The 25,358-nt window shown below is 43.1% G+C and overlaps 3 protein-coding genes across 3 annotated transcripts in view; 2 read left to right on the forward strand and 1 right to left on the reverse strand.

Annotated features, from left to right (window-relative positions):
- Positions 1-842, reverse strand: part of FGGY (FGGY carbohydrate kinase domain containing) — a 280,628-nt gene extending 279,786 nt beyond the window's left edge. Inside the window, exon 1 of the mRNA XM_033066875.1 lies at positions 779-842. The gene's annotated coding sequence lies outside the window, so the exon portion shown is untranslated. The remainder of the gene's footprint in view (positions 1-778) is intronic.
- Positions 808-16,424, forward strand: MYSM1 (Myb like, SWIRM and MPN domains 1). The gene is made up of 20 exons (XM_033066871.1): positions 808-936; positions 2,807-2,882; positions 3,072-3,142; positions 3,404-3,481; positions 3,612-3,638; positions 4,133-4,211; positions 4,687-4,785; positions 5,372-6,126; positions 6,936-7,066; positions 7,918-8,021; positions 8,807-8,884; positions 9,897-9,985; positions 10,305-10,359; positions 10,438-10,488; positions 11,270-11,344; positions 11,576-11,764; positions 11,947-12,079; positions 13,869-13,974; positions 14,094-14,151; positions 14,970-16,424. Exons 1-20 carry the CDS (start codon positions 878-880, stop codon positions 15,126-15,128), a joined length of 2,472 nt encoding a protein of 823 aa, XP_032922762.1. The 5' UTR covers positions 808-877; the 3' UTR covers positions 15,129-16,424.
- A 4,344-nt stretch (positions 16,425-20,768) lies between these two features.
- On the forward strand, positions 20,769-21,892 carry TACSTD2 (tumor associated calcium signal transducer 2). Its single transcript, XM_033066885.1, has one exon. It carries the CDS (start codon positions 20,882-20,884, stop codon positions 21,890-21,892), a length of 1,011 nt encoding a protein of 336 aa, XP_032922776.1. The 5' UTR covers positions 20,769-20,881.
- Positions 21,893-25,358: the final 3,466 nt, after the last annotated feature.

Genomic DNA, 25,358 nt, shown 5'->3' on the forward strand with positions numbered 1-25,358 from the left:
AACCTGTGACCAATCACCACCTTGTCAACCAGAGCACTGAGTACCACATCCAGTCTTCTCTTAAACACCTTCAGGGATGGGGACTCCACCACCAACCTGGGCAGGGTGTTCTAATGTTTAATCTCCTCTTCTGTGAAGAATGTTCTCCTAATACCCAATCTAAACCTCTTCTGGTGCAACCTGAGGCCGCTTCCTCTTGTTCTGTCCCTTTTTTCCTGGCGGCTGAGCCCGATCCCCCCCACCCGGCTCACCCTCCCGACAGGAGCTGTGGAGAGAAGTAAACGTCCCCCGAGTCTCCTTTTCTCCGGGTTGAGCCCTTCCAGCCCCTAATCCCATTTGTGCTCCAGGCCCTTCCCCATCTCCGGACACCTCCAGCCCCTTCATGACCTTCTCGCAGCGAGGGCGCAGACCTGCACACATCTCTGAGGGTTCCCCTCACCAGTGTGTGCTCCAGCTTCTCACCGCCGCCTCCCACACTGCCCCTCAGGCCCCGCCTGAGTGTCACCCCTTTCCAATCGCTCTCAGCCCAGTCATGTCCCCTCCGCGCCCCACCATGTCTCCTCAGTCCAGCCGTGACCCCTCAGCTCCCGGCCATGTCCCCTCAGCGGCGGCCATGTCCCCTCAGTCCGGCCGTGACCCCTCAGCTCTCGGTGACGACCCCTCAGATTTCAGTCAGGACCCCTCAGCTCCTGCCATGTTCCCCCGGGCTATGTCCCCTCACCGCCCTGCCCCGTCCCTCAGCTCGCCGCCCGCCCCGGCCGCCCCGCGCTCCGCCTACCCCAGCGCCATCTCCGCCTCCGCCGCGGCCGCTCCTCGGGGCGCTGCTCCCGCCCATCTCCGCTCCGCCCGTTCCCGCGATAGCGCCGGGCCCGCTGTCATGGCGGCGGCGGAGGAGCCCGAGGTGGACATCGAGGGGGACCCTGCGGCCGCGCCGGGGTGAGTGAGGGCCGCGAAGGTCCCGCTGCGGCTCGGCCAGCGCGCCCCGTGCCCCCGCGGCGGGCGGGGATCGTGAGGGGAGAGCCGCTCCTGAGGGGGAGGCCCGGGCCCGGCGCTTCCCGCCGCTCCGGAGAGACCTTGGAGTGTCGCGGAGTGCCCGTGGAGAGGGGAATCGTGGGGAAGGGCACTGAGGTCGGGGCTGTGAGAGCGCTGGTGTGAGGAGAACGCGGAACCGCCGTCATGGCATCCCCCAGAGCCCGGAACAGCGCTGCGAGGCTGCTGGGAGAATCCTTAAAATACCCATGGAGAAGGTGCTGGGTTGTGTAACTGTGCTGGAGAGCTCGCGGAGGCAGGGAGGCTCAGAAGGCCGGGAGGGAGGTGCAGAAAACGGGTTCATAGAATCATAGAATGTTAAGGATTGGAAGGGACCTTAAAGATCCTCTAATCCCAACGCCCTGCCATGAACAGGAATATCTCCCACTAGATCAAGTTGATCAAGGCTTTATTAGATCTAGTTTTGAATGCTGCCAGGGCTGAGGTATCCACAATCTCCCTGGGCAACCTGTGCCAGAGCATCGCCATCCTCAAGTAAAGAATTTCTTCCTAATATCTAACCTAATTTTTCCCTCTTTCAGTTTGTACCCATTAGTCCTTGTCCTATCACTACAGTTCCTGCAAAGAGTTCCTCTCCTGCTTTCCTGAAGCCCTTTCAGATAGTGGAAGTTTGCTGTCAGGTCTCCACACGACCTTCTCTTCTCCAGGCTGAACAGCCCCAGCTCTCCCAGCCTGTCTTTGTAGGGGAGGTGCTCCAGTGCTCTTATCAACATCGTGGCTTCCTCTGGACTTGCTCCAACACTTCCATGGCCTTGTTATGGCCGTGGGGACCCCAGAGCTGGATGCAGCACCTCACTCCAGGTGAGGTCTCACCAGAGCAAAGCCCTGCTGGCCATGTTGCTTTTGATGATTCTGTTGACTTCAGCAAACTGACAGATAAGGGATGCTGAAGTGATTAGTGTAATGCCTCAAATCGAGCACTTGCAGGTTCTGGGAGAGAACAAGAGATTTGTACCAAGGACACACTGCCCTCAAGTATCCCCTGCCACTGCTGCAGACAGGCTGCTGGCAAAGGGGGCTCTTGATCCCACCCTCTCCTGGGTATGCTCAAAAAGAAGCAGGAGTTGTATTGATCTCTGGACATGGAGACTCATCCTGATCCTATATCCTATAAAGAGATGTTTCAGGTGCTCCACAAAGCAGTTCAGAGCAGTTGGTAAGTTTAATTTCGTAGCACTGCAGGGAATGTAGGGCTAATTAGTCTTTAGACAAGACTGAATGTTCTGGAAGTAAAGATTTTTGAAAACAAGAAATTACATGAATCATTAAGGAAATCTTATGCTGCATGAAAATAAAAGGAAGTTGATCAATGATGTTAATCAGTGACAGATCTCTAATTAGTAGTTATTTACAGAAAAAATTAAATATAAACTGGATGAAGTCTGTATGAGCACAAGATTAAATATTGGGAAGAAACTCTTCCCTGTAAGGGTAGTGAGCCCTGGCCAGGTTGGACAGGGCTTGGAGCAACCTGGTCTAGTGGGAAATGTCTCTGTCCATGGTAGGGGGTTGGAATGAGATGATCTTCCAACCAAACCATTCCAGGATTTTATTCTGTAGTTCTAACAACCCTGTATGACAGGATTCTATTAAACCTTGTGCAAGCAGGAGCTCTCCTCAGCAGGAAATGCAGTTTGCATTTACAAGAAAATGCTTTTACTTTATTGGGGGTGAGATGTAGGAGTGTTAAGTGGAGATAATACAATGACATTCAATATTAAAAATACAACGGTTCTGAACATGGAATCTCTTTCAGAGATCATGAAAACACAGCCTCAAGCCTGCTGCAGGATCACTATCTTGATTCCTCTTGGAGAACTGGCAACAGTCTTGTAAGTATTTTTTTTAATCAATGCTGCTTGTAGCAAGGTTATCAGAGCTTCTGTGTTTTCCCTCCATGTACACACTCCTTTGGGTTTTTAACCAGTGCTTCTTCTTTACTTTTAGAAGCTATTTATTGTCAGTACTCAAGTAAAGTGTGACAGAATTCAGATATTAAAATGTATTTTTGTTGTTTGCAGCCCTGGACGTTGGACAGCAGCATTAGTGAAGAAAACAGGGCTGTCATTGAGAAGATGTTGTTGGAAGAAGAGTATCCTTTTGCTGATTTGGTTTTGTTTTCCTGTAGAATGCCAGAAAACCTCCTATTTCCAAAAGAACTGGAGAAATCTTTCCCTTTTAAGGTGACTGAAGCCCTGTCAACTTCCAGATAGATTGCAGAAATCCTGCTGTAGAAACTGCAGTATTTGTTTCTACAGCTGGGTAATTCTGAAGCACTGTAATTTATCTGATTATTAAAATTCTGCCATGTATAAATATCTCAGATGCTTTGAAAACTTAATGACTATTTCAGATATTATTTATCTAATAAATCCCTTTCTGAAAAAATATGGCTCAACCAAAAGGAAGTGGAGAAAAGATCTATGAAAAGGTAAGATCTGTCTGGGAAAAGTTCTTAGTTAGCTGAGTAGGAATGAAAAGTCCTAATAAAATAAGGTTATTTGCAGGATATGCACCAGCAGCACAATTACTAATTTTTATTCTCACTCTTGCATTTGCAGCCCACATAAGAAAACTGGAAAAGTCATGTACGTACATTTTAATGATTGAATTGCATTTTTAAGTGTGGTATCTGATTGTATTAAGTTACCAGATACTGTTTTTAAAAAATTAAAGTTTCTTATGTTTGACTGTATAAAATTATTTAAGAGACCTTTCAACAGGAAGAAATATTGCTGTGTGTACTGTTGTAGAGTAAACCAGATTTTGGGGTGTTTTTTGGTAGTACAGTGGTCTTCATGATAAAAAAATATTAATTCTAGTTGCTTTTTTACCTGAACTTTTCCCTTGTCTGCTTTGATGTATTTCTGTACCATTGGTCACTGATGAATATTGAGTTGCCTTGCATCTTCCATCATGATGGAGAAGCTGATGTGATTCTCAGTATTTTGTTTATGAGTCACATTCATGTTTAGAGCAATACTTTGAGTTTTGCCAAAGATGGGGAGTAGCCTTGGAGTGACTGGGATTGGAGAATATCTGGATTTGGGAAAGCACTGATTTCTGCTTCCTGCACTCCCAGGGCACGTTCGCCTACAAAATCACCTGGCTGCTCCTTGAAGTGGACATCAGAGGAAAAAGAGCTGTTTGAACAAGGACTGGTGAGTTTGTTTATATATATATGTATATATAATATTTTAAATTGAATTAGTGTGTTTATCTTGAACAGTAAAGTAGTTGACATGAATAAGCATGTTGTATAATCACAACGCTGCAGTAACTGAGAAGTACAGTGTGTTCTGAAGGCAAATCAGGTAATGAAGTGAAATCCTTTACTGTTGTAAGGTCTGCAGAGATTATATGGTTGTGCAAATTGTAAAAGGGTTTGCTTTGCCAAGCATAAGGATTCCTTGGGATTGCAGGCATCAGAGTGCCTGAAATAGGTGAAGAAGATCCTTTAGTTAAGAATAACAGTAATTTTTACAAATGGATGCAGTTTCCTTCTTGGTGGACCATATTTACCATGGGTTTGCTGTACTGTTTGTGCATTTTAATGAATAATGAGGTTTTGAAGTCACTTGACACATGCAGTGCCATGTCTGGGATGTCAGAGTTTGGGTCACTTTGTTGTTTCAGGTGAAATTTGGCCGCAGGTGGACAAAAATTGCCAAATTGATCGGCACTCGAACAGTTCTGCAAGTCAAGAGCTATGCTCGGCAGTACTTCAGGAACAAGGTAAATGGAGCATCCCTGCAGCTGGCCAAAAGGTGTTTGCCAATGGGTAGCTTGGTTTTAATCTGTCTTTTCAGGGCACTGCTGTCAAAACAGGTACTTCAATCATTCCCATATTCAAAGGAGTGGAATGTCCTTATTTGCAGATTTGCAAAGTCAGACCTGATCTCAGATTCCTAGAGTGACCACTGTTTTTATTGCTGGTGTAACTAAATAAATGCAGTATAATTGTGGTCCCTGATACTGTTGGTTGTTAGTCTGAAAATACTGATTTTCTACTACACAGCTCTTTCTTCTGTGAGCTGTAGTTTCAGCCTCATTTGAGATTGCATGGGCTTTAAGGAGAAATAACTACTTTTTAAGGTTTTTTGTCTGGAAGTACCTGTAAATTTACACTTGGCCTAAAGTATACCTATAATGCTGTGTAAAAGTCAGTTTCAATGCAATGGATTAAACTAAATTAAAAGGATAAATTGAAGAAGAAACACTTTAGAATATCTGCTGTTCAAACAAAACAGTCCTGATTATTTGGGAGGCAGACAGTTTGGGTTTGTTTATCCCTCCTAAAAGTGTTTTATGTTTTCCTAAGGCAAAAAATGGTGATTCAGAAAAAGAAGAGCCAAGTCAGTGTGGGAGCAGCCTTCCCATGGAAGATGGGATAAGTGTGGAAGCTGGAAACTTGAGAGGCCGTGCAGACCCCAACCTGAATGCAGTGAAAATTGAAAAGCTGTCAGATGATGAGGAAGTGGACATAACTGATGACATGGATGAACCACTCACTCCTGCCTTCCAGCAAGAAACAGGAAAATCTGAATCATCTGTTATCCCAAAAAGTCCAGTTGAAGAAAAAAAAGCAGCAGAACAAGGTTTTTCATCTGCTGGCCACAGTACTGCAACTGCTTTGCCTAAAGAAGATCCTCAGCACACCAGGCCAGAGACAGTGGATGCATTGGTATTTCCTGCTGTGGCAGCAACATGTTCCCAGCACCTGAATGGGGATAAATCTGTGAATTTGGTTTACCAGCAGTGCAATAATTTTGTTGAGAAAGCTGAAGAAGGTGGGCCAGTCACGTGTCGTGGGACTGCACAAGGAACTGCTCAGGAGCTCAGTGAGGAGCAAAGAGACCTGGCTGAAAATGGATTGATTTTTCCTTCTCCCTGCCAAGTGGATGAAGATCATCAAGAGGAAGCAGAGGAGCTGAAGCCACCTGATCAAGAAGTGGAGGTTGACAGAAGCATCATTCTGGAAGAAGAAAAGCAGGCTATTCCTGAATTCTTTGAAGGGCGCCAGGCCAAAACACCAGAGCGTTATTTGAAAATCAGGAATTACATCTTGGATCAGTGGTGAGATGCATTAATTTCTTTTACTGAAATAAGTGATTAAGATGTCCTGGTCTGATGTAGTTAAAACACTACTTAGCACTAATAGCTTACTTCTGAATAGAGTGAAATTAATTGTGTGGTAGCTTGCCAGTGAAGAGCATTCATTATTAATGTTCTTTTGCATCTTCCTGATTTTTTCTCTGGCATTCTGGAAGCTGAGCAATGAAAATACTTTGAAGCATTAAGAAAATTAATGTCCTGTACCAGAACAGGCTTCATTTATTTTGGTTGTGCTATTTTCTTGCCGTTTTTGCCATTCTATACATAAGAATGGTTTTAATAAATGGTTCCTTAAAATAACCAATGACATTAATTCTGTAAAAGCCCTGCCTTTACAGAGGGGCAGCAAGAGGTAATAATCTGTGCTAGAGCAGATATGTAGATCAAAAGAATGCCTCAGATTATTAATCAATTTAGGGTTCTGCTGGTAAACTTAAACTTAAATATTTTATATTCCATCTCCAAAAAATCAGTGTAAGGAACTGTAGTGACTTACGGTAGGAGGATCAAGATAATTTGGTTGCCAGTTTTGGTTTGTGCTTGCTTTGAAGTAGAAAAAATTGTTGAGCTTAACTCTGTTATCATTCAGTTGTCTTGTGCTGTGACAGCTTCTAAAATTCCATTCCACACCAGAGAAGTGTTGAACTGAGAAGAGTCAGTATCAGTTTAAAGGAAGGAATAAATGCATAGAGAGTGAAAACAGAACCTCAGTTCAAGTCACCCAGTGTGGTTTGTTCTGCTCTTTGACCAGGTGTTGTGCTTTGTTTTAGGGAGAGATGTAAACCCAAATACCTGAACAAGACCTCAGTGCGTCCAGGCCTGAAGAACTGTGGGGATGTCAACTGCATCGGGCGGATCCACACCTACCTGGAGCTGATTGGGGCAATCAACTTTGGCTGTGGTAAAGATAAAAGATAATATATCAACTTTGGCTGTGGTAAAGATAATATATCTGTATGTTTCTAGTATTTCTGTTGGAGGCAATAAAGAGCCTCTTTTGGTGCAGTGCTGAAGGATGTGTGCTGCTCACATTGGATGCACATTCGTTCTTGCTAGGTAGGGCCTTCCCACAGATTGTCCCTTATAACTTTGGAAAACCTAGAGGAGCTTGTAACCTATTAACAGGATTAGGAATTTTGGATTTGCACAAAACCTTCTATTTTTTCTCTTTACTTCCATTTCCTTATGTTTAACCACACACCAGTTGGTTGGATACTTGTTTTGTTTCATGCTTTTCTGTGTGTCCTGAAAACAGCCGTGTCTGAAATTTTGTCCTCCTCCTTATTAGGCAGAATTCAAGTAATTAGGCAGAATTCACTAAAGTATAACTGTTTCCTAAATAAACACCAATACCTTCATCCTCAGGGCTAGTTTTTAAACAATTCAATTGTTAAAATTAGGTGACCTGTTAAAAGTGAATATGCATCTGTAACTTGATGTTGGTTTAGAGACTGAACGAATTTTGGTCCAAAGCTGAATAACAGTCACCTAGGAGAGGAGCATTGTCCTGCAATTATATTTTGTCTAAAGTTATTAAAAATTAATGAACAAGAAGGAGGTTTTGTTGTTTCAGAAGTGTAGTGGGAGAGGGCTACATCATCACTCAGAATTAGGACTATCCTGTGAGGGCTTTTTGCTTTCTTCCTGTGCCTTTTGCTGTTGTCCCTTCCCCATGTTCATTGCTCTGTGTGTGGCAGCGCTGAGTGCCCTGAGCTCTGCTGACACGGGAATTGTCCCCTGTGTGTCCCGCAGAACAGGCCGTGTACAACCGCCCCCAGCCCGCCGACAGGAGCCGCTGCAGGGAGGCCAAGGACACGGTGGAAGCTTATCAGCTGGCCCAGCGCCTGCAGTCCATGGTACAGCACTAACAGGGGGAAATCCTCCCAGCCTGCATTCTCCACCTCAGGGAATTCCTCCTCTCACTCAGGTTGCAGTTCCTTAGAGTGCTCTGTGATTCAGGTGTCAGTCTCAGTGCAGGTGCTCCCTGCAGCCTGTACCCCCTCCTCCCCACCTCTCCATAATTGATTAGCCACAGAACAGTGAAGTGCATTGCAGTGTGTGATTAAGTTGCTTGAATACAGTAGGTGTATGTTATGGCTTACTGAGAGCCCTGTGCACACAATTAAATGCAGCAGTAACTCATTCATAACTGCATGAATTACCAAGGCTTGCCAGAGTTAATTTTTATATTCACACTTAATGTAGCATCTTTAAGTACTTCACAGCAAAGTAAATCAGTTGATGAGAGGAAATCTAAATCAATCCCACTTTAAAAATAATAAATTGAAATGTGAAGAACAATAGCATACACTAAATGTGAACACACTGAGTTTATGGCTTTGTGTGTTGTCTGAGCATTAATTCAGAGCTGGGTATCAATGCCCTGTGGCTGTCAGGGGTGCAGATATTCCATGGAACACTAACAGGCTTTACAGCCTTAAACCCCAAAAACCTGACTGATTGTAATTCATGACAGATTGTGAACTACTTAATTCTACAGAAAACCAGGGTGTGCTTTATTTTCTGGGGCCATGTTGGAGTGCCAATGACCTTTTGGATAACATCCCTGTGGCTGCCTGGATGCAGGGAGTGCAGTTTTTTCAGGGTAAGAGCTTTGACTCACGGTGGTTTCTCGCCTCAGCGCACGAGAAGACGGCGAGTGCGGGACCCTTGGGGAAACTGGTGTGATGCAAAGGATTTGGAAGGACAGACATTTGAGGTAACCCTCCTGTGTTTTTAACTTACCTTAAATCATCAATTCTTGCTAATTGCTGGCAGGTGCTGTTGCATCAAGCATACAAGGGTACAGTTGTGCCATAGGGATTTAACCTCTCTAGTGGAAGTGTACAGCAGCTGGTTCATCTTCATGCTGATAAATACAGCTGCATTTGGGGTTTGCACAGGGGTTTTATGCCCATGTCCTGTAGGAGATATCATGACCCCTTCCTTTCAGTTAAGTGCCTTTAGGGTAATGGTAGGGGATGGAGAATAGCATTTAAATGTTATTTTTTCAGTCCCACATGGTTTCCTTGTGCTCATTATGTAGGTGATAATGAGTTGCTAATGTTAATTCTGCTACTAGCAATATCCCCAGTAATGCTGTGGTTTATTAAGTGCTTAAAATTTTTGTACAAGGTTAAATATTTTATGGGAGAATTGGAAAGAAAATAAATGTCTATTCCTACAATTACAAAAGTGAAAAGTGAAGAACTGTAAACATCCAATTTTCTGATATAGATAACCTTCTTCAGTAATTACCTGTAGCAATTATATCCACAATGGTATCATGCCTTACCTATTTTTGAGTAACTGTGGGTTAATAATTCCAACACTTCCTGGAAAATACGTATTTAGATGGAAAGGAAAGTTGAGAACATTCATCCCTAAGGAGGGGGCATGATGAATTCTGGTTGTGGTTTGTCATGGCAGATTGTCACACCTGGATTTACAACTGGTTTGTGAGGTGGGCTGTGATTTTACTGAATTTGAATGATTTGGGAGTGAGAGAATTGTCTTTTAAGGTACCTTGTAGACTTGATCTCAGGTTGTCATTTCTTCCACACTGCTTGGTTCTGCCATGGCTGTTGCCTCTCTCTTGAGTAGTCTTGTAATACACAAATTATATTAAGAGGGCAGGGATATAAAGAATTTATTCTGGGCTGGTTTTGCAATCAGGGCTGAAAAAGCACTTCAGACACTGAAACATTCAATTAAAAAAAAAATCTTTTCAGCATCTCTCAGCTGAAGAATTAGCAAGAAGGAGAGAGGAAGAAAAACTGAAACCTGCAAAATCTTCCAAAGGTTCAAGACAAATCAAAAGGTATTTGATTGCATCATGTTCAAACATAGATCTGCTAGAAAAGGAACAAATGTCCTGTGTAGTGTCAGGCTGGAGCCCTGCACAGCATTTATATGTATCCTGGTCTGAAATAGCAGGGATGCATTTCAGATGTTCCGTGGTGGAATTCAGGAGTGTGGGAGGTGACATTTCTGTATTTGGTGGAAGTCATCCTAATGTGGGATGAGACAATCCAGTGAAGAAAACAAGGTTATTCCTCCTCTGCCAAGGAGACAGTGGGAAACTTGAAAAGTTTCCTGACTGTCCTACATCTTTAGAGAAATTTTCTTTCATTTTATAGTTCCTTTGATCCCTTTCAGCTGATACCATGCTGTTTGTTCACGGAAGAAAAGCAGGTATGTACCTCTGAGTGAATTACAAAGGAGGCTCCATTGCTTGGGTTACTTTTCTTATTACTGTGTTCATCATTTCAGGAACCCTTTCAGGTGAAAGTGTCTTCTGAAGCACTTTTAATAATGGATTTGGTGAGCATTAAGTTTTGTCTTTCAAAAAGCTGTGATGTGTATGCTATGGGTTTTGTTCTTTTCTTTAATGAGCAACATAACAAGACCTAGAAAATAAAACAGAGGAGCTGCCCCATCCCTGGAAGTGTTCAAGGCCAGGTTGGGTGGAGCTCTCAACAACCTTTTCTAATGGGAGGTGTCCCTGCCCATAACAGGGGGGATAATGAGATAATCATTGAGGTTCCTTCCAACTCAAACCATTCTGTAATTCTTTCCAAGTGAAAATCTAGTATTAAATAAAGCCCCTAAAATGAATGGGATTTATATTGTGCTTAAAGTATAACTATTGACCTTCTAGAAAAACTAATAAGAGCTTTGCTACTTTACTGAGAGCTTTACTACTTACTGCTCTCTGTCATACTTTAAATATAATTTGCTTAAAGCTACTTTTTGAAACAGACTGCCCTTCTGAAATCTATGGCTTCATTTTCTCCCAGTCTGGGAATTGATTTTGTGTTTGCAAAGCAGTGTGTGGGTTGTTTCAATAATAACAGGCTGTACTAAAATGTGTGCAGTTGTTCAGCACTGCCCAGGCTGCAGTTTTTGAAGCCAGCATTGCCTCGTGTATGGAAGTGTTGCACTCTTGCACTACATCTGTGGTGTGTGTATAATGAGCAAATTTAATCTTTTCTGTTTGGGTATTTGAGAGTCTTGAGTTTTTCTTCTATATAGCCTTGAGAAGTCATTGCCTTGTGAGAAATCCCACAGCTTGGACTTTCCTACTTGTTTGATCTCATTCCAGCACTCTCACGTGTCTCTGGCAGAAGTGATTGGGCTGCTTGGTGGAAGGTACTCTGAAGCTGATAAAATTGTGGAAGTAAGTGTTTCTCTATAATATTAAAACTGAAATAATCATAGTTTTAATTTGAATAGATGTAACTTATTTCTAAAAGGCAACTAATTTAATATATTAAAGTTCATTATTGTGATCTTGAAATATGAGAGTTAAGCTTACATTCAAGTGTCAGCTGCATTGTGAGGAAGATCTGGTAAATGACTCTTAAAAACTTTGGAAGTTTCCTGTAACTGCTGGAGGTTCTTTCCCCAGGTGTGTGCAGCAGAGCCGTGCAACAGCCTGAGCACAGGCCTGCAGTGTGAGATGGACCCGGTGTCCCAGACTCAGGCCTCGGAGTCACTGGCAGCCAGGGGGTTCCAGGTCATTGGCTGGTACCACTCCCACCCTGCCTTCGACCCCAACCCCTCCATCCGCGACATCGACACGCAGGCCAAGTACCAGGTACAGCCAAAGCACACAGCAAACCCCCACAGCCTCCTGCTGCTGCAGGGGAATTCATTCCTGCACCAGTGCATCGTGCATCAGCTCAGTGTAAATGGATGTAAAAGCTGTTCTTTGGGTTGTAGCACTGCTGTTCTGAACAAGACTGGATTTTTGTATGTGGTGTTTTTGGTGTTTTGTAGAGCTATTTCTCCAGGGGTGGTGCCATGTTCATCGGGATGATCATAAGCCCTTACAACAGGAATAATCCTCTTCCCTATTCCCAGATCACCTGTCTGGTCATTAGTGACGAGATCAGTTCTGACGGTTCCTATCGTAAGTACCCTGCTGAATCCAGTGCTTTAATTCTCCTTTTCCTTCTGGCTCTTAAGGGAAAGATGTCTGGTTTTGAACCTGAGAAATTGGTATTTATGTATTTATATTGGTAATATGATGGCATTGTATACATGGTGTAATTTATAATGGTAACAAACCCAGGAATTCCTCTGAGGGAATTAACCAGTGGGTTGTCTGTGTTGTCAGGACTGGAATACACAAGTATAAATACTTACAAGATTGATCTTCTGTGCTAGTAGTTCCCAGAATTCCTGAAAGAAGTGAAAGGGTTGGGAGACAGGTCCCTGTTATTTACATACAGAATGTATGTGAACAGCTTAGAAACTGTTTCCCTTGTCTTGCTTGGCCTTTGCTGCATTACAACATTCTGAACAGATTCTCTGCTCAAGGAGACAGAAGTAGATAGCAAAGAATTGGCTGCTACAGTGGCCAAAAATCCTTAATTTTTGACTAACAAAGTTTTGAGTAATGTGGCATTCAGAAGGTCAGAGGATCAAATAAATGTGCTAGGGGAACACAAGGCACAAAAGCTGAAATGGTGCTGGCATGAACACCCACCTAAGGGAACAAATTCCTGATTAAAAATACCATTGGCATTTCATAAAAACAGGATCTTTCCCTTTCCTGAACAGTTAAGGACACACCACATAAAATTTGTTGTATTCCAAGTGATGATCAGATCTTCTGTACTTTTCCTGACATGGATTTGATGAAAATTCCCCTGATAACAGTAGATGGTTCTGGTGGCTGCTTGTTCCCTCTCCTCCTCCCTCTATTTATAAAGTCCGGGTTTTTGCATCCACACTCCAAGGTTTCCAGTTCTCTTGGCACAGCAGTAGCCAAGGCCTTGTGAGCCCACAGTTCCCTCTCTTTTTTCCTGTGCAAGCAGACGAGGGAGCCCATCTGCCTGGAGCCTCACTGCACAGTCCTGGGGCAGGGGGAGCAGTGGCCACAGCTGTGCCCCAGTTCCTTTTTACCACACTGAGGCTCCTGTGCTTTTATCTTCTTTTCCCACATATCCCTCCCTTGTGAGGGGGAGTTAAAATACTGACAAATTCTATTGCCCCAAGAAGCAGACATTTTTATAGTCATCTGCATTTTCTTCCAGAGGATTTCAGATTTGTCTTTGTCTCCTGAAATTAAGGTTTTACAAAGTGCCATCTCCTCTGGCTCTTTGGAAATTATTTACTGAAATGCAGTCTCTTCTCTCTGATTTTTGGTAGACAAATTGTGTTCTGCAAATAACTTTGTGATGATCTGTTTAAAAATATTTCCTAGAATTCTCTTCCCCCACCTGCAGTAAACTAGAAGAATTTCTTCATTTCTGAGCAGAATTCCTTTGAAACTGAAAACAGTAGTCAGCACTTCACCATCAGCCCATTCATATTAAAAAACGAAACCTTTTTTATTAATCTAATAGCCATATAACTCTTAGACTACAAAAGTGCAGCTAAGTTAGAAACACTCAATTCATTTTTCCATTGCTGGGTTTGTTGTAGATTTCTGTGTCCTTCCTTGTGGAATGGAATTGGCAAGGGCAGGGAGCAGAACAGATTTGTTCCTACTCCCACCAGAATTAAATTTGGAATCCAAAACACGTCATCCTTTAACCTCCTTAATGTTGTCAAGTAACAGAACTCCAGGCTTCTGCAGTCAGCAATAAATGAGGAACAGTTCTGGGGAAGGAAGGGATTGCACCTCAACTAAACAGGAAAAAAACAGTGATGTATAGCAGAAACACTGAATAATGATCTTCAATTGATTGCAGGCCTGCCCTACAAATTTGAAATGGAACAGATGTTGGAGGAGCCTCAGTGGGAATTAATATTTGAAAAAACAAGGTGGATAATTGAGAAATACAGATTTTGCCACAGGTATGTGTCCACTTCTGTTACAAACAGCCAGGTTGGGATTTTTATACATTCATTGTTATGTTGCAGTCAAGACCTGTGGCTGCTTTCTCCAGCACTCCTGTTTGTTTTTCTTCCTACAGCAGTGTCCCCATGGATAAAATTTTTCATAGAGATTCTGACCTGACTTGTTTGCAGAAAGTAAGTTTACTTCTCTTAACTTTTTAATGTTAGATTTTTAAAAAATGCAAATCTGTTTCATGTCAGAAGTCACTTGGAGTTACACTTTTACAAATCAAAGATGTAAATTAATGAGAATAAATTATTTCTGTGGCACAGCTTATTTACTTACAACACAGTGAAAATAAAGATCCTCCTCTGAGAGAGGTGGGAGTGTGGTTATGTGCAGACACAGGTTTTAACCCTCAGTTTGGAGAGGAGTTAATGGCAATTAATTACTCAGGTCTCTCCTCAGCATTTTCTGTGTTTTCAGTCTCAAGACCTGCACATGTCTCAAGAGCAGATTTGCCCTTCCTGGTCCTTTGTTCCATCAGTAAAATAATGCTGTGCCATGTTTATCATGGATAAATAGGAACTTTAATTTCCCAGTCAGTGTAGTCACTGCTCTGGAGCTCTGGCTAATGGCAGCTATTGCACATTACCATTATTGCACAAACAAGACAGAAACTCTGCCCAAAGCAAAAGACATAAACAGAAAACTTGCACACAGTAATTGCACACATCGAATTTTTTTCTTTCCTCTCAATACATATTTGCTTGTAAAGTGTAAATCTGAACTTGAGTTGGTAGAATGCTCTGAAATTTAGCTGTTGGGTAATTGGTTTTAAAGATTTGGGTTTAGATCACCCCATTCCTTTGACATTTATAATGTACAAACACTTTATGTAGTGTTCATCCTAAATAAATAAAAATCTCTTTGCAATACTTACCAGATAAAAACGGGGGGAAATGACAATTTAAAACACAATTTAAAACAGATTTCCTTTTCTTTTGCCTAGCTTTTGGAGTGCATGAGGAAGACTTTGGGCAAGGTAACAAACTGCCTCATTGCTGAAGAGTTCTTGACTCAGATAGAAAACTTATTCCTTTCCACATACAAGAGTGAAAAAAACTCTGAAGGAAGTGAGAATGAACGTTCACGCGAATTGCCGGTGTGATGGCTTTGGAATTTTCATTTCATCTTTTAATTTCTTCCCCTCCATTATGTCTTTCAGAATTGTTATTCCTTTTAATAGTGACTGTTAAGAATCCAGTGTCATCTTATTGGTGTGGTTTAAAAACACTTTGAAAACTCCTCATGTGTGTGACTTGTGTGCCCAGGAATGCTTAATGCTAATGAGTGCCGTGGAGTTAATGATTGACCAGCCTGGTGTTTGGGAAGGAGGACACTGTCAAGAATGCTGTGCATCAGCCTTCAAGGAGAGTTTGTCCTCTCTCAGGTCCTTCAGTTTGGGAATTTTCTCTAATGTTTTTATCTGCAAGTGCACCTCTAACTCAGAATGAATTTGTTCCTTTGTTTTAGAGAGTGTAAGTTTGAATGAGTTCACAAAAGAGAAACAACTGAAATGAGAGTTTTGTAGCCCAAACTTTCTTGGTGTCCAGTAAGAAATTTCATGCCATTGTAACAAAATACATCACCCAGTTTATTTTTTTACTATTATTTTTCTTATTACTTTCCCCCATTGATTCTGATGGTCAAGTAGCTTTTTGGCATATTCTTTGCCATCCTGCTTCTATATTGGGGAGAAAAAGCTGATGAGTTTCATGACTTCTCAGTAGTGGCTGTGCTTGTTTCCAGTGGAAATGATAACTCCTGTCTTACTACAGGTTGCCTCTTTCTGACCTTCCATTCTACAGGGAGGTTTTATGTTGTTCTCCAGATCATTGTGGTTTGTCCACTTCCAATTGCCACTGTTTCCTGTGGAAACAAGAGCTCCTGATTGATGGCAAACTGAGTGCAACGAGCAGGAAAGGATTTGTGTTTCTGAAGAACAAAAATCCCCACTTTTAACTTTTATATTCAGAGTCTTCTCTATAATGTACAGTTCAATAGAAAAAAACACTTGTTTCTATCAGTTCCTCAGTTATGATTTCATACAGGTATCTATTTAGATAAATCAGTCACAGATTGATCTTGAATGAGGAGTTCCCTGATTGCAACTTGGAAATGTTTCATGAGCTGTATCACTGTGAATCTTTTTAGAAAAAATGTGCTTTAAATGTGGCTTTCTAAATACTAAGAAAACTTGACTTGTCTGCAGGTATTACTATTTTACAGATGTTTATCTTGGGCAGAGTTTCTCAGAGAGGTCTAAAATATATTTGAAAGTCTCAAGCATGACATTGAGTTTATATCTAGAGGGGAGACAATGGATTCAATTTTTATTTTAAGAAAATATGTGTGTGTATATATATATATAGTTCTACATAACATAAATGGAATTATAAGATTTTATATGTTTCAGTTTTTTGTTTGTATAAAGAGTTTGAAAAGCTTTAAAATCATAGAGTTGTATCCCAAGGAGGGAACTCCACAGGAAGTTAATGTTATATTTTTATCAGGCCTCATGAGTCTCTTTCTGTCACTAAGGGGAAGGAGCAGAACCTGATCAGATGAAAATGTGAGCCCTTGAAACTCAGTGATTTTCCCACATTTGAGAGCTCAAAAGTACTGGTGGGTGTTGTGTGCTCTCTGTACATTGAGATGTGCTGGTGCACAGCCTTAGGTCCCTTTACTGTTACCACTGGCTGTACCCATCTCTCTCTGGCCCTGGTGACTCAGTCTGCATTTTCTGCAAACTCTGATCTTTGGGGCTTCCTGGCCACCACTATTGCATGGATTCCTGGCTAAGCTGCACTCCAGGTGGGAGAGCTTTCCTCCTTCTCAGTCAGGTAACAATGTCCTGGCTGCTTCCCTCTTTAATGATCACTGAGGTAAAGTCACACAGCTGTATTGTTGTATTTAACAGTGCTGTTACATAAGGAAATTTTTGAATAACCCAGACTTCTGAAGCGATTTTTCTGAGGACATGGGGCAGGATTGAGCCTTTGCCATGTACATAAAGGCTCCAGGTTGCCAAGTGTTTGTTGCAAACGCTGTGGGGGTGGAGGAGAAAATACAATGCTTGTACCATCAGGATCCAGTCTAGCACACAGAATTCTACAGGAATTGGAAAAAGCACAGTTGTGATACTGAGTAATGATTTTGTTGACAGAAGCCAGGGTAAGAAAATAAATAAACTTACTTTTCATCATTCAGTTTCACTGAGTGGTTAATGATAGGAGTTTGGAAGTTGCATGCTTCCCAGGAAATAAAAGCCTGTTTGACTAATATACCAGTTCTACCAAACACATTTTAGGCATGAAAATTTTATATTACAAAGCTTTTTTTCCCCATCCAGTCTTTGTTTCAGTGGACCTGTGCATACTAATCTGCTGTTCCCTTCCTTAGGACTAGTTTTACAACTTACCAAATTGCTGCTCAGGACACGAGAAGTTGTTGAGTAGTGAGCAGAATGATACAGTTAAAACTGGAATTCAACAGTGTTAGAAAAGGAAAATTTAAATGAACAAAAAACTCACAAAATAAACCCAAACAACCCCCCCACCACCTCAAGATGCCATTTCTGGCAAATATCCCCATGGGCATTTGTTGGCTGAATCATGTTTTGCTCTCCCAGTTGCCAGCAGTGCTGCCTCACGGGATGCAGATCTTGTGTGCAAGGGGAGGGAATATCCCTATTTTTATTTTTTTTAAACTAACCAGCTTGTCAAAAACAGTTGAAAAAACTAAAATCCATAACCAAGTAAGAAGTTAATGCTGTTGCCATTGATACTCAGTACTTTTTTCCTTTGCTTGCTTCTCTGCTATTTCTGACTGATGATAGACAAGAGTCTACTAATAAAGACTGTACATGCAATACCCTGAAAGTTGTGTCCGTGTTTGTAACAGCTCCTGGTCTCCGGGCCGGGTCTGGATTTCTTTGTTCCGTGTCGGTGGCAATGACCAAGCGCCAGAGCAAAGCTCGGTCCCAGCAGAGGGCGCTTGGTCCCGGCTGCTGCGGGAGCGGTTCTGAGCTCGGAGCAGGGCTGTTCTTAGCGGTGAGTGTGAACTTCTGGCCAGGGAGCACTTCCAGGGCAGGAGCGCCTCGCTAGGCACTTGTTTCCCTCATTTGTTTTACACCCTCTGGGATGATGATCCAGTGGTACTGGGGGCAGGGATGCTGGGATGGTACCCCAGTGTTTGTCACAGTGGGGTTTGCATGGGCACATCCTGAAGGTGCCCAACAGATCCCTTCCCATCAGCCACATTCCCTCCCCAGATCTGATCCAAGTGCGTTGGTCCCAGCTCCGACCAGATTCCTTCCTGCTGTGCTGGAGAGCTCACTGCTGGGCAGGGCTGAGCGCTGAGCACAGAGTGGGTGTAGGGGGAAGAGAGGCTGTGGAGGAGGGCAGTGCTCCCAAAAGGACAGTGTGGCACAGCTGTGCTCCCCAAAAGGAGTGTGTGACACAGCTGTGCTCCCAAAAGGACAGTGTGGCACAGCTGTGCTCCCCAAAAGGAGGGTATGGCACAGCTGAGCACCCCAAAAGGAGGGTATGGTACAGCTGTGCTCCCCAAAAGGAGTGTGTGACACAGCTGTGCTCCCCAAAAGGAGGGTATGGCACAGCTGTGCTCCCCAAAAGGAGGATGTGGCACAGCTGTGCTCCCCAAAAGGAGTTTGTGACACAGCTGTGCTCCCAAAAGGACAGTGTGGCACAGCTGTGCTCCCCAAAAGGAGGGTATGGCACAGCTGTGCTCCCCAAAAGGAGGATGTGGCACAGCTGTGCTCCCCAAAAGGAGGGTGTGGCACACCTGTGCTCCCCAAAAGGAGGATGTGGCACACCTGTACTCCCCAAAAGGAGTGTGTGGCACAGCTGTGCTCCCCAAAACGAAGGTATGGCACAGCTGTGCTCCCCAGTGTCTGCATGGGGAGGGAGAGATGCTGTGCTGGTGCTGAGGAAGTGAGGGATCAGGACTTCATCCATCCGCATGGGATGTGGTTTAACATCCCAGTGAACACTGTAATCACATGTGATGCTGGACAAAGTATTTAATGGCCTAGATAAAAGTATTTGGGTTGTTTAATTGCTGTTTCACATAGACCTACTGCCCTACTTTTACAAGGTTTAGAATTGTGCTGAGAAATTGTTTCCATGGAAGCAGAGATCACTAAAGAAATAATGCACTTCACATTTCCTACAGGATTATTCCTTTTACAGCCTGCCGTTGTAAATAATTAACTCTTGTAAGTACTGTTGCAGCTTAGTGTGGATTAAAAGAAATATTACTTTTTTGATATCGTAGAGGCATTACATTTTTAATATATATAAATACATATAAGTAGTTGGATATATATATATATGTAGTTGGAAAAACTTGTCTGTAATTTAAGTCTGTTCCTTCCTTATTTACAGAGGGGGAAATCCACCAGTTAAAGAAAAAGTCAATGAAGAAGTGCACTTTTATTTTGAACTATATTTCACATTTGGCATTTAAATAACATGAAATAAAGTATAGACAAGATATGAGGAGGTGGATGATAGTTAAATAGATTTTGACTTTGAAGGAGGGGTGTGAAAATTAAAAAAAAGAAAGGACATTATTGCAGTGTGGGTAAATGAATGACTTAGAAATGGGAGAAGAGTTGCTAAACTATAATAGAATCATCAACATGACAAATTGACTTACCTGCCAGTTTTAATAATAGTTTTAGCTGTAGATCTCAATTATTTCCCAAGAAAGGTAACTAGAGTTATTATTACCTGAAGGAATATCCAGATTGTGTCCTGCTTTGGCAAAGGGTATTTACATCCCGTTTCCATGTGGAGCTGTGATTTTACACCTGTTCTGTGCAGGCAGGGTCCTTCCCAGTGTGCACACAGAGCCAGACTGGAAGCTGGCAGGGACTGAAGTGGGGCAGTGCTCAGGTAAGCAGCACACAGGTAGGAGCTGACTGCAAGGCACGTGCCTGGGAGTGCAGAGCACACACTGCTCTGTGGTCATTACTGCTCTCAAAATAATGATTTACAAACAGTCTGACAGGGTTCAAAACAGATGAATGGGACTGACAATGCAAACTGGAAAATCTTTTGTCAGCTGCTGCCAAAGCACATGGAAATGGTAAGACAGGTTTGTAGAGCACTGGGAGACTTGGGAGCCACTGGAGTGTTAATGCCACTGGAAAGGCATTATTAAAGTTCAGATTGAAAAATTTCTTCAGAAGTAACAAACTTTGGAAGGGTAACATAAGTATGAAAATCAGTATTCCTAGTGCTGCCTTGGGATGAGCATGTGCCAAAGGAAGGGTGGGAGAGAAGCTTTCCATGCTGGAAAATGAGGCTGCTTTCTGCAGGAGAACAACCATCAACCTGGTCAGCTGGTGCCTCTGGAAACAGCAGCAACCATCAAACTCCCAAAGGCTTTACTTAATAAAGCTCGGAAAGTAGAAAGTCCATAACTGATAAGAATATAGATAGTGGAATGACAGAGATGCTGTGCAGTGAAAGAAGCAGGAACAACTATGATGGAAGTGGAGGAGGAGGACTTCCTCCAGAAGTGGAAGAAACTCCTTAAGCAGCCATTTGCATGCAGTCCATACAGAGTCTAAAGCAGGAAAAGAGCCAGCTGCTTGTCTTTTCTCCATAACGGAAGCCCAAGGCAGGAGCTTGGCTGCTTCTCTTCCCTGCTGTTTCCTCATCAGGCAGGAGCGAGGGAGGCAGCTGGAGGCAGGTGCCACTCCCTGAGAAGCACAGGGAGCTGGGAAGCTGTTGACTGGGATTTGGGAAGCAGATGCCAGTTGTTTTGGAAGAAGAACCTGTTTGGTGGGTCTGATTTGAATCAATAAAGGGACCAGCACGCCAGTGTGTAGGAATGAGCAGCCTCCATCAGGGGATTGAAGGTTTGGATGCTGCCTGCTGTCGCTCAGGACTTTGTCTGCTTTTCTCCAGCACTATGGAGCCTCTGTTTGGGGTTGTGCTGGCTTTGATTCTGGCAGTGGCTTCACCAGCCCACGACAGCTGTACCTGTGCGACCAACAAGTGGGCAGTGTGTGCCCAGGACGGCCCTGGGAACTGCACCTGCAGGCTGGCAGGCTCAGATCAGCCTGTGGACTGCTCAACCCTGACTTCTAAATGCTTCCTAATGAAGGCAGAAATGACCCCCCCGAAGGAGAAGCGCCTCTGGAGACCTCCCCACGCGGTGTCAGACGGTGACGGCATTTACAACCCCGACTGCGAGGACAGCGGTGTCTTCAAAGCCAGGCAGTGCAACCAGTCCAGCAGCTGCTGGTGCGTGAACAGCGCGGGCGTGCGGAGAACGGAGAGGGGAGGCAGGAGCCTGAACTGCAGCGAGCTGGTCCGCACCAGGTGGATCTACATCGAGCTGACACACAAGGGGAGCTCCAACGCCTTCCACGCTCCCGACGTGGCCAAGGCCCTGACGCAGCTGCTGGAGAGCAGGTACAAGCTGCACCCCAAGTACATCGCAGCCATCAAGTACAACCCCCCACTCATCCAAATCCGCCTGGACCAGAACAAGAAGCCCAGGTGGGATGTAGATATAGCTGATGTGGCCTATTACTTTGAAAAAGATGTCAACAATGACTCCGTGTTTCATGCCAATAGTAAATTAAATGTCTCGGTCAATGGAGATGCTCTGGCTATTGAGAAGCTCTGGATTTACTATGTGGATGAAAAGCCCCCAGAGTTCTGCATGAGGCAGCTGGCAGCTGGCATTAGTGCTGTGGTCACCGTGGTGCTCCTCACTGCTGCCATTGGCATCGCCGTGCTGCTCATCCTCAGGTGGCTGCGCACAAGGACGTATAAAAAATTTGAGTGTAAAGAAATGAGGGAAATTAAAGCCCCAAGTTTAGAATTGCCCTGAACTGAAAGAAGAAAGGCAACTACAGGAAGAAAAGGGAAAAAAAGGCACAAAATACAAATAACAGACTCAGTATATGTGATGGATTTAGTTTTTTCCTTCCTACAATAATTTATACAGTGACTATTCTAAAGTATTCTTGTTTAGTAAGAATAAATTGTTGGGGTATAAATGAATTTAGGAGTCAGATACCTAAATATTTAAAATTACTTCTACTTTAGAGGGTAAGAAAACTGTTACAGCTGTCTATTTAACATAACACAGAATGCTTTCACTCCTGCTGCAGGCTCAGATTGCTTAAATACTTAAATACTCTGTGGGGTTCTTGGTGTATCTACTTACTGAAATTAAAACACTTGCCTCAGCATATTTGGACTATCGCTGCTTTTCTCTTGGTAGACTTTTTTAAAAATGCAGTTTGTTTTTAGTTCATGGGGTCTCAAAAAAAAGCTTCTGGATTTTTTAATCAAATAATTTCATAAATATTACTAAATAACCAAATAAGGTACTGATAAGGTACTCTGTAACATCAGAGGCTTTTATAAAGTGATTTGTCAGGAAACATCCTGGGTGTCGGTTCACTTCCAGGTGAGGAGATCCCAAGTTCCTGGGTTTGTATTCAGGCAGCACAGTGAGCTATTCCCACTTGTGCTCTTTAATGAGGCTCTGACACTCCTTGTCAGCAAAGATCTCTTGATCCCCATGCAAGTGTAAGTTAACCTTGGTGTTCTGCCCACATTCCAACTCTGGTAATAGCTTTCTGTCTACCTAAATTCCCTGGGCAATTTTAATGGGAGGAGATATTTTTCAGTGTTGTACAGCTTCACAGAAACACTACACAATGCTCTGGGACAGGCTGAAAAGAGCTTTATCCCAGCTGAGCTGCAGGGGGACTTTAAGAGCAGAGTGTAATTACTGAACTTGGAATTTGGCCAACACACTACTGGACTGCTTTGCTACCGACTCATCTGCTGCATTCCTGGTTTGGGGAGTCATACCCACTCTGAAGGACATTTTATAGGAAATAATGCTGGTTGTTGAATGTTGGGATATTGTCAGTTCCATTCTCTGTGCTGTGTATGGATGTCTGAGTCCACCATTCTCATCTGCTTCTTTCAGCAGCACCTGCTCCACCTGGGCACTGCCACAGGGCCAGCAGCTCTTTCCTTCTCTGAATTAGTCTCAGTGTTGCTCATTTGTAGCTCTAACAGCCAGGAATGTGCTACTTCCACAGCAAACCATTAAATATGCAGCTCTAGCTCTACTGAATGAAAAGGATATCAGGGGAAAAGGGAAGAGGCTTTGATTCTGTTTCTGCCTTTGTTTATAGATGCTGTTGGGTAATAACATTTGGTTCAACGTACATCATTTCCATTTGACCTCACACCTTTTCACTGCTGAAAAATTCTGGGTACATACTTTGGGGCAGATGCATCACTGTTTTCCCAAAATAAGATTTTTATGCAATTGCAGAAGCAGCATTAATACATACACAGTTTTAGAGCAGGGTCTATAATTCATTGTGTGCCTTACAGCAACACATTGAAGCTGGTTGTTTGTCAGTCAGGAATACACACTTGTCTGAGAGAAGATGAAGTGAGAATTTGAGATCTAGGCTGGATCTTTCCATATCATAGTAAAACTCAGAACTTAGCCTAACTCCACACAATTTTGCAAGTAGCCATTTATAAAACAGACTAAATTAAAAATCTAGAGCTGAGCAGCCCTCAGCTGAAGAAATGTAGGATGAAAATAAAAATCATACAAGTACATTGCTTAACCAATTTCTTAACATGCAGAATAGATCAAAGATGTGTGTTTGAGAGCCTGGTGCTGTCCTTCGATCAGGGATCATGAGATGTAGTCTTTTCTGGACAACTATGGTGGCTTTCACCACTCTTTTAAAATCCTTGCATTTTTCTCTTTTCCATCATAGGAAAAGATATTATTTTCAAGGTGAATTATGAGATTTTATATTATAATTTAAACGTTTAGACATAACATTGAGTAGGAGAGGCACAAGTGACTAATTGTTGAAAAACATCTTAAGAGGTAACAGTGTCAGCATCTTTCCTTGGCTCCTGCTTTTCTTTTTGTTAGCTGAGATTGAGAAGAGAGGCTGTTGTGGTGCCATTCAAATTTTTATTGTTCATTAAAGGACTCCCCCATGAAAGCCATGAGCTGTGGTTGCTTATTTCTTTTCTAGTCCTTCAGCACCAGTGGACTCCACACTGGTCAGGGATGGAAATGCACTAGGGTTGGTTAATGGGAGAGATAAGGTATCTGCAGTTAATCAATAGAATGAGGTTAATTGAAGTGCAGGGCTCAGAAAACCTCTCATTGGACTAGTTCACTCTACTTGAATAAATCTGTGTAGAGCTGCTGCAGGATGTGGACTTGAACAAACCAAGCAGACCCATTGCTCCTGCTGAGTACTCATTTCTGTCTTGTCACCTCTCATACCAAATCTTTTTTGCACATGGCAGATCATGTACTTTACTGTAAGAGTCCATCACATTCTGCCTGTTTGACTTTCTCACCACTCCTGATGTTCTCACTGAAAACGACAATGAGCCCTTTTGCAACTTTAAACTTCGCAGAATGAAAATGCTTTTTATAATTCAGATTTTGAGGTTGTTAACTCTAAAATTTCTAGCTATCCTTTTCCTGATTATATCATCCTGTTTTAATGGAATGTTTGCTCATTTTATTTAAGTTATTAGGCCCTCTGCTGTCTGCTCTCTGGGTCCTGTGGGTGATAGCAGAGAGTGCCTTTGTGCTGTTGCCTACCTGGGTTAAAGAGGGGGTGTGCTTGCTTGAACAATGCCAGAGCTGGCTCTTGCCTAAATTATGTTCTGCAGTTCCAACTGGCTGCCTTGGAAAGCTCAAATTAAACACGTGCAGAGGAAAAGAATCCCCTCTCTGCACTCCAGCTCTGAAGAGGCCAGTGCTGCCCTTTGCACACAGTGCCACTACCCCTGGGCAACTGCACAAAGTGAGCTTTGGCCTCCCCTTTCAACTAAAACTTCTGTACCACTCACGATCTGAGGACAGTGCCAGGAGCAATGGCAGCACTACAGCAAGGAAATGAAAGATAAGGATTAAAACCCTCTTAAACTCTGCTCTCTCTACTCCCCCTGGTAAAATCCATGTTTGCCTGTATCTCTGTGTGTACCCTGGAACTCTTTGACACAAAACACCCGTGCTGGTTCGTAGGTGCTGGTGTGTGCACACACCTGTGTGTCCCACACCTACACTAAAAACACACACATCACTGCTTGTCAGAGCAGGGAGGCCCTCAGGAAAATCTCGTGGCAGCAGATCCTCCCCTGTACTCATCACTCTGCAGCTCTTATCAGTGGTGAAACAGTCAAACCTGCTGCTGCTGTGGAATAGCAAAGAATCCTCTTTTTGTCCCATGTTCCCCCACGCAAGAATAATCTCTCAGAGATGTTTATTCCAGATTAGG

This window comes from Catharus ustulatus, chromosome 9, assembly GCF_009819885.2.
Source record: "Catharus ustulatus isolate bCatUst1 chromosome 9, bCatUst1.pri.v2, whole genome shotgun sequence".
In the NCBI taxonomy this organism is placed as follows: Eukaryota; Metazoa; Chordata; class Aves; order Passeriformes; family Turdidae; genus Catharus; species Catharus ustulatus.

What these genes read in the sequence shown, in the direction of transcription:
- MYSM1 (XM_033066871.1), top strand. Translation starts at nt 878, where the DNA reads ATGGCGGCGGCGGAGGAGCCCGAGGTGGACATCGAGGGGGACCCTGCG. An exon ending in GAGAAAAGATCTATGAAAAG is followed by an intron (nt 3,482 to 3,611) that starts GTAAGATCTGTC and finishes TTGCATTTGCAG; the next exon opens with CCCACATAAGAAAACTGGAA. An exon ending in GGTTCAAGACAAATCAAAAG is followed by an intron (nt 9,986 to 10,304) that starts GTATTTGATTGC and finishes TTCATTTTATAG; the next exon opens with TTCCTTTGATCCCTTTCAGC.
- TACSTD2 (XM_033066885.1), top strand. Translation starts at nt 20,882, where the DNA reads ATGAGCAGCCTCCATCAGGGGATTGAAGGTTTGGATGCTGCCTGCTGT.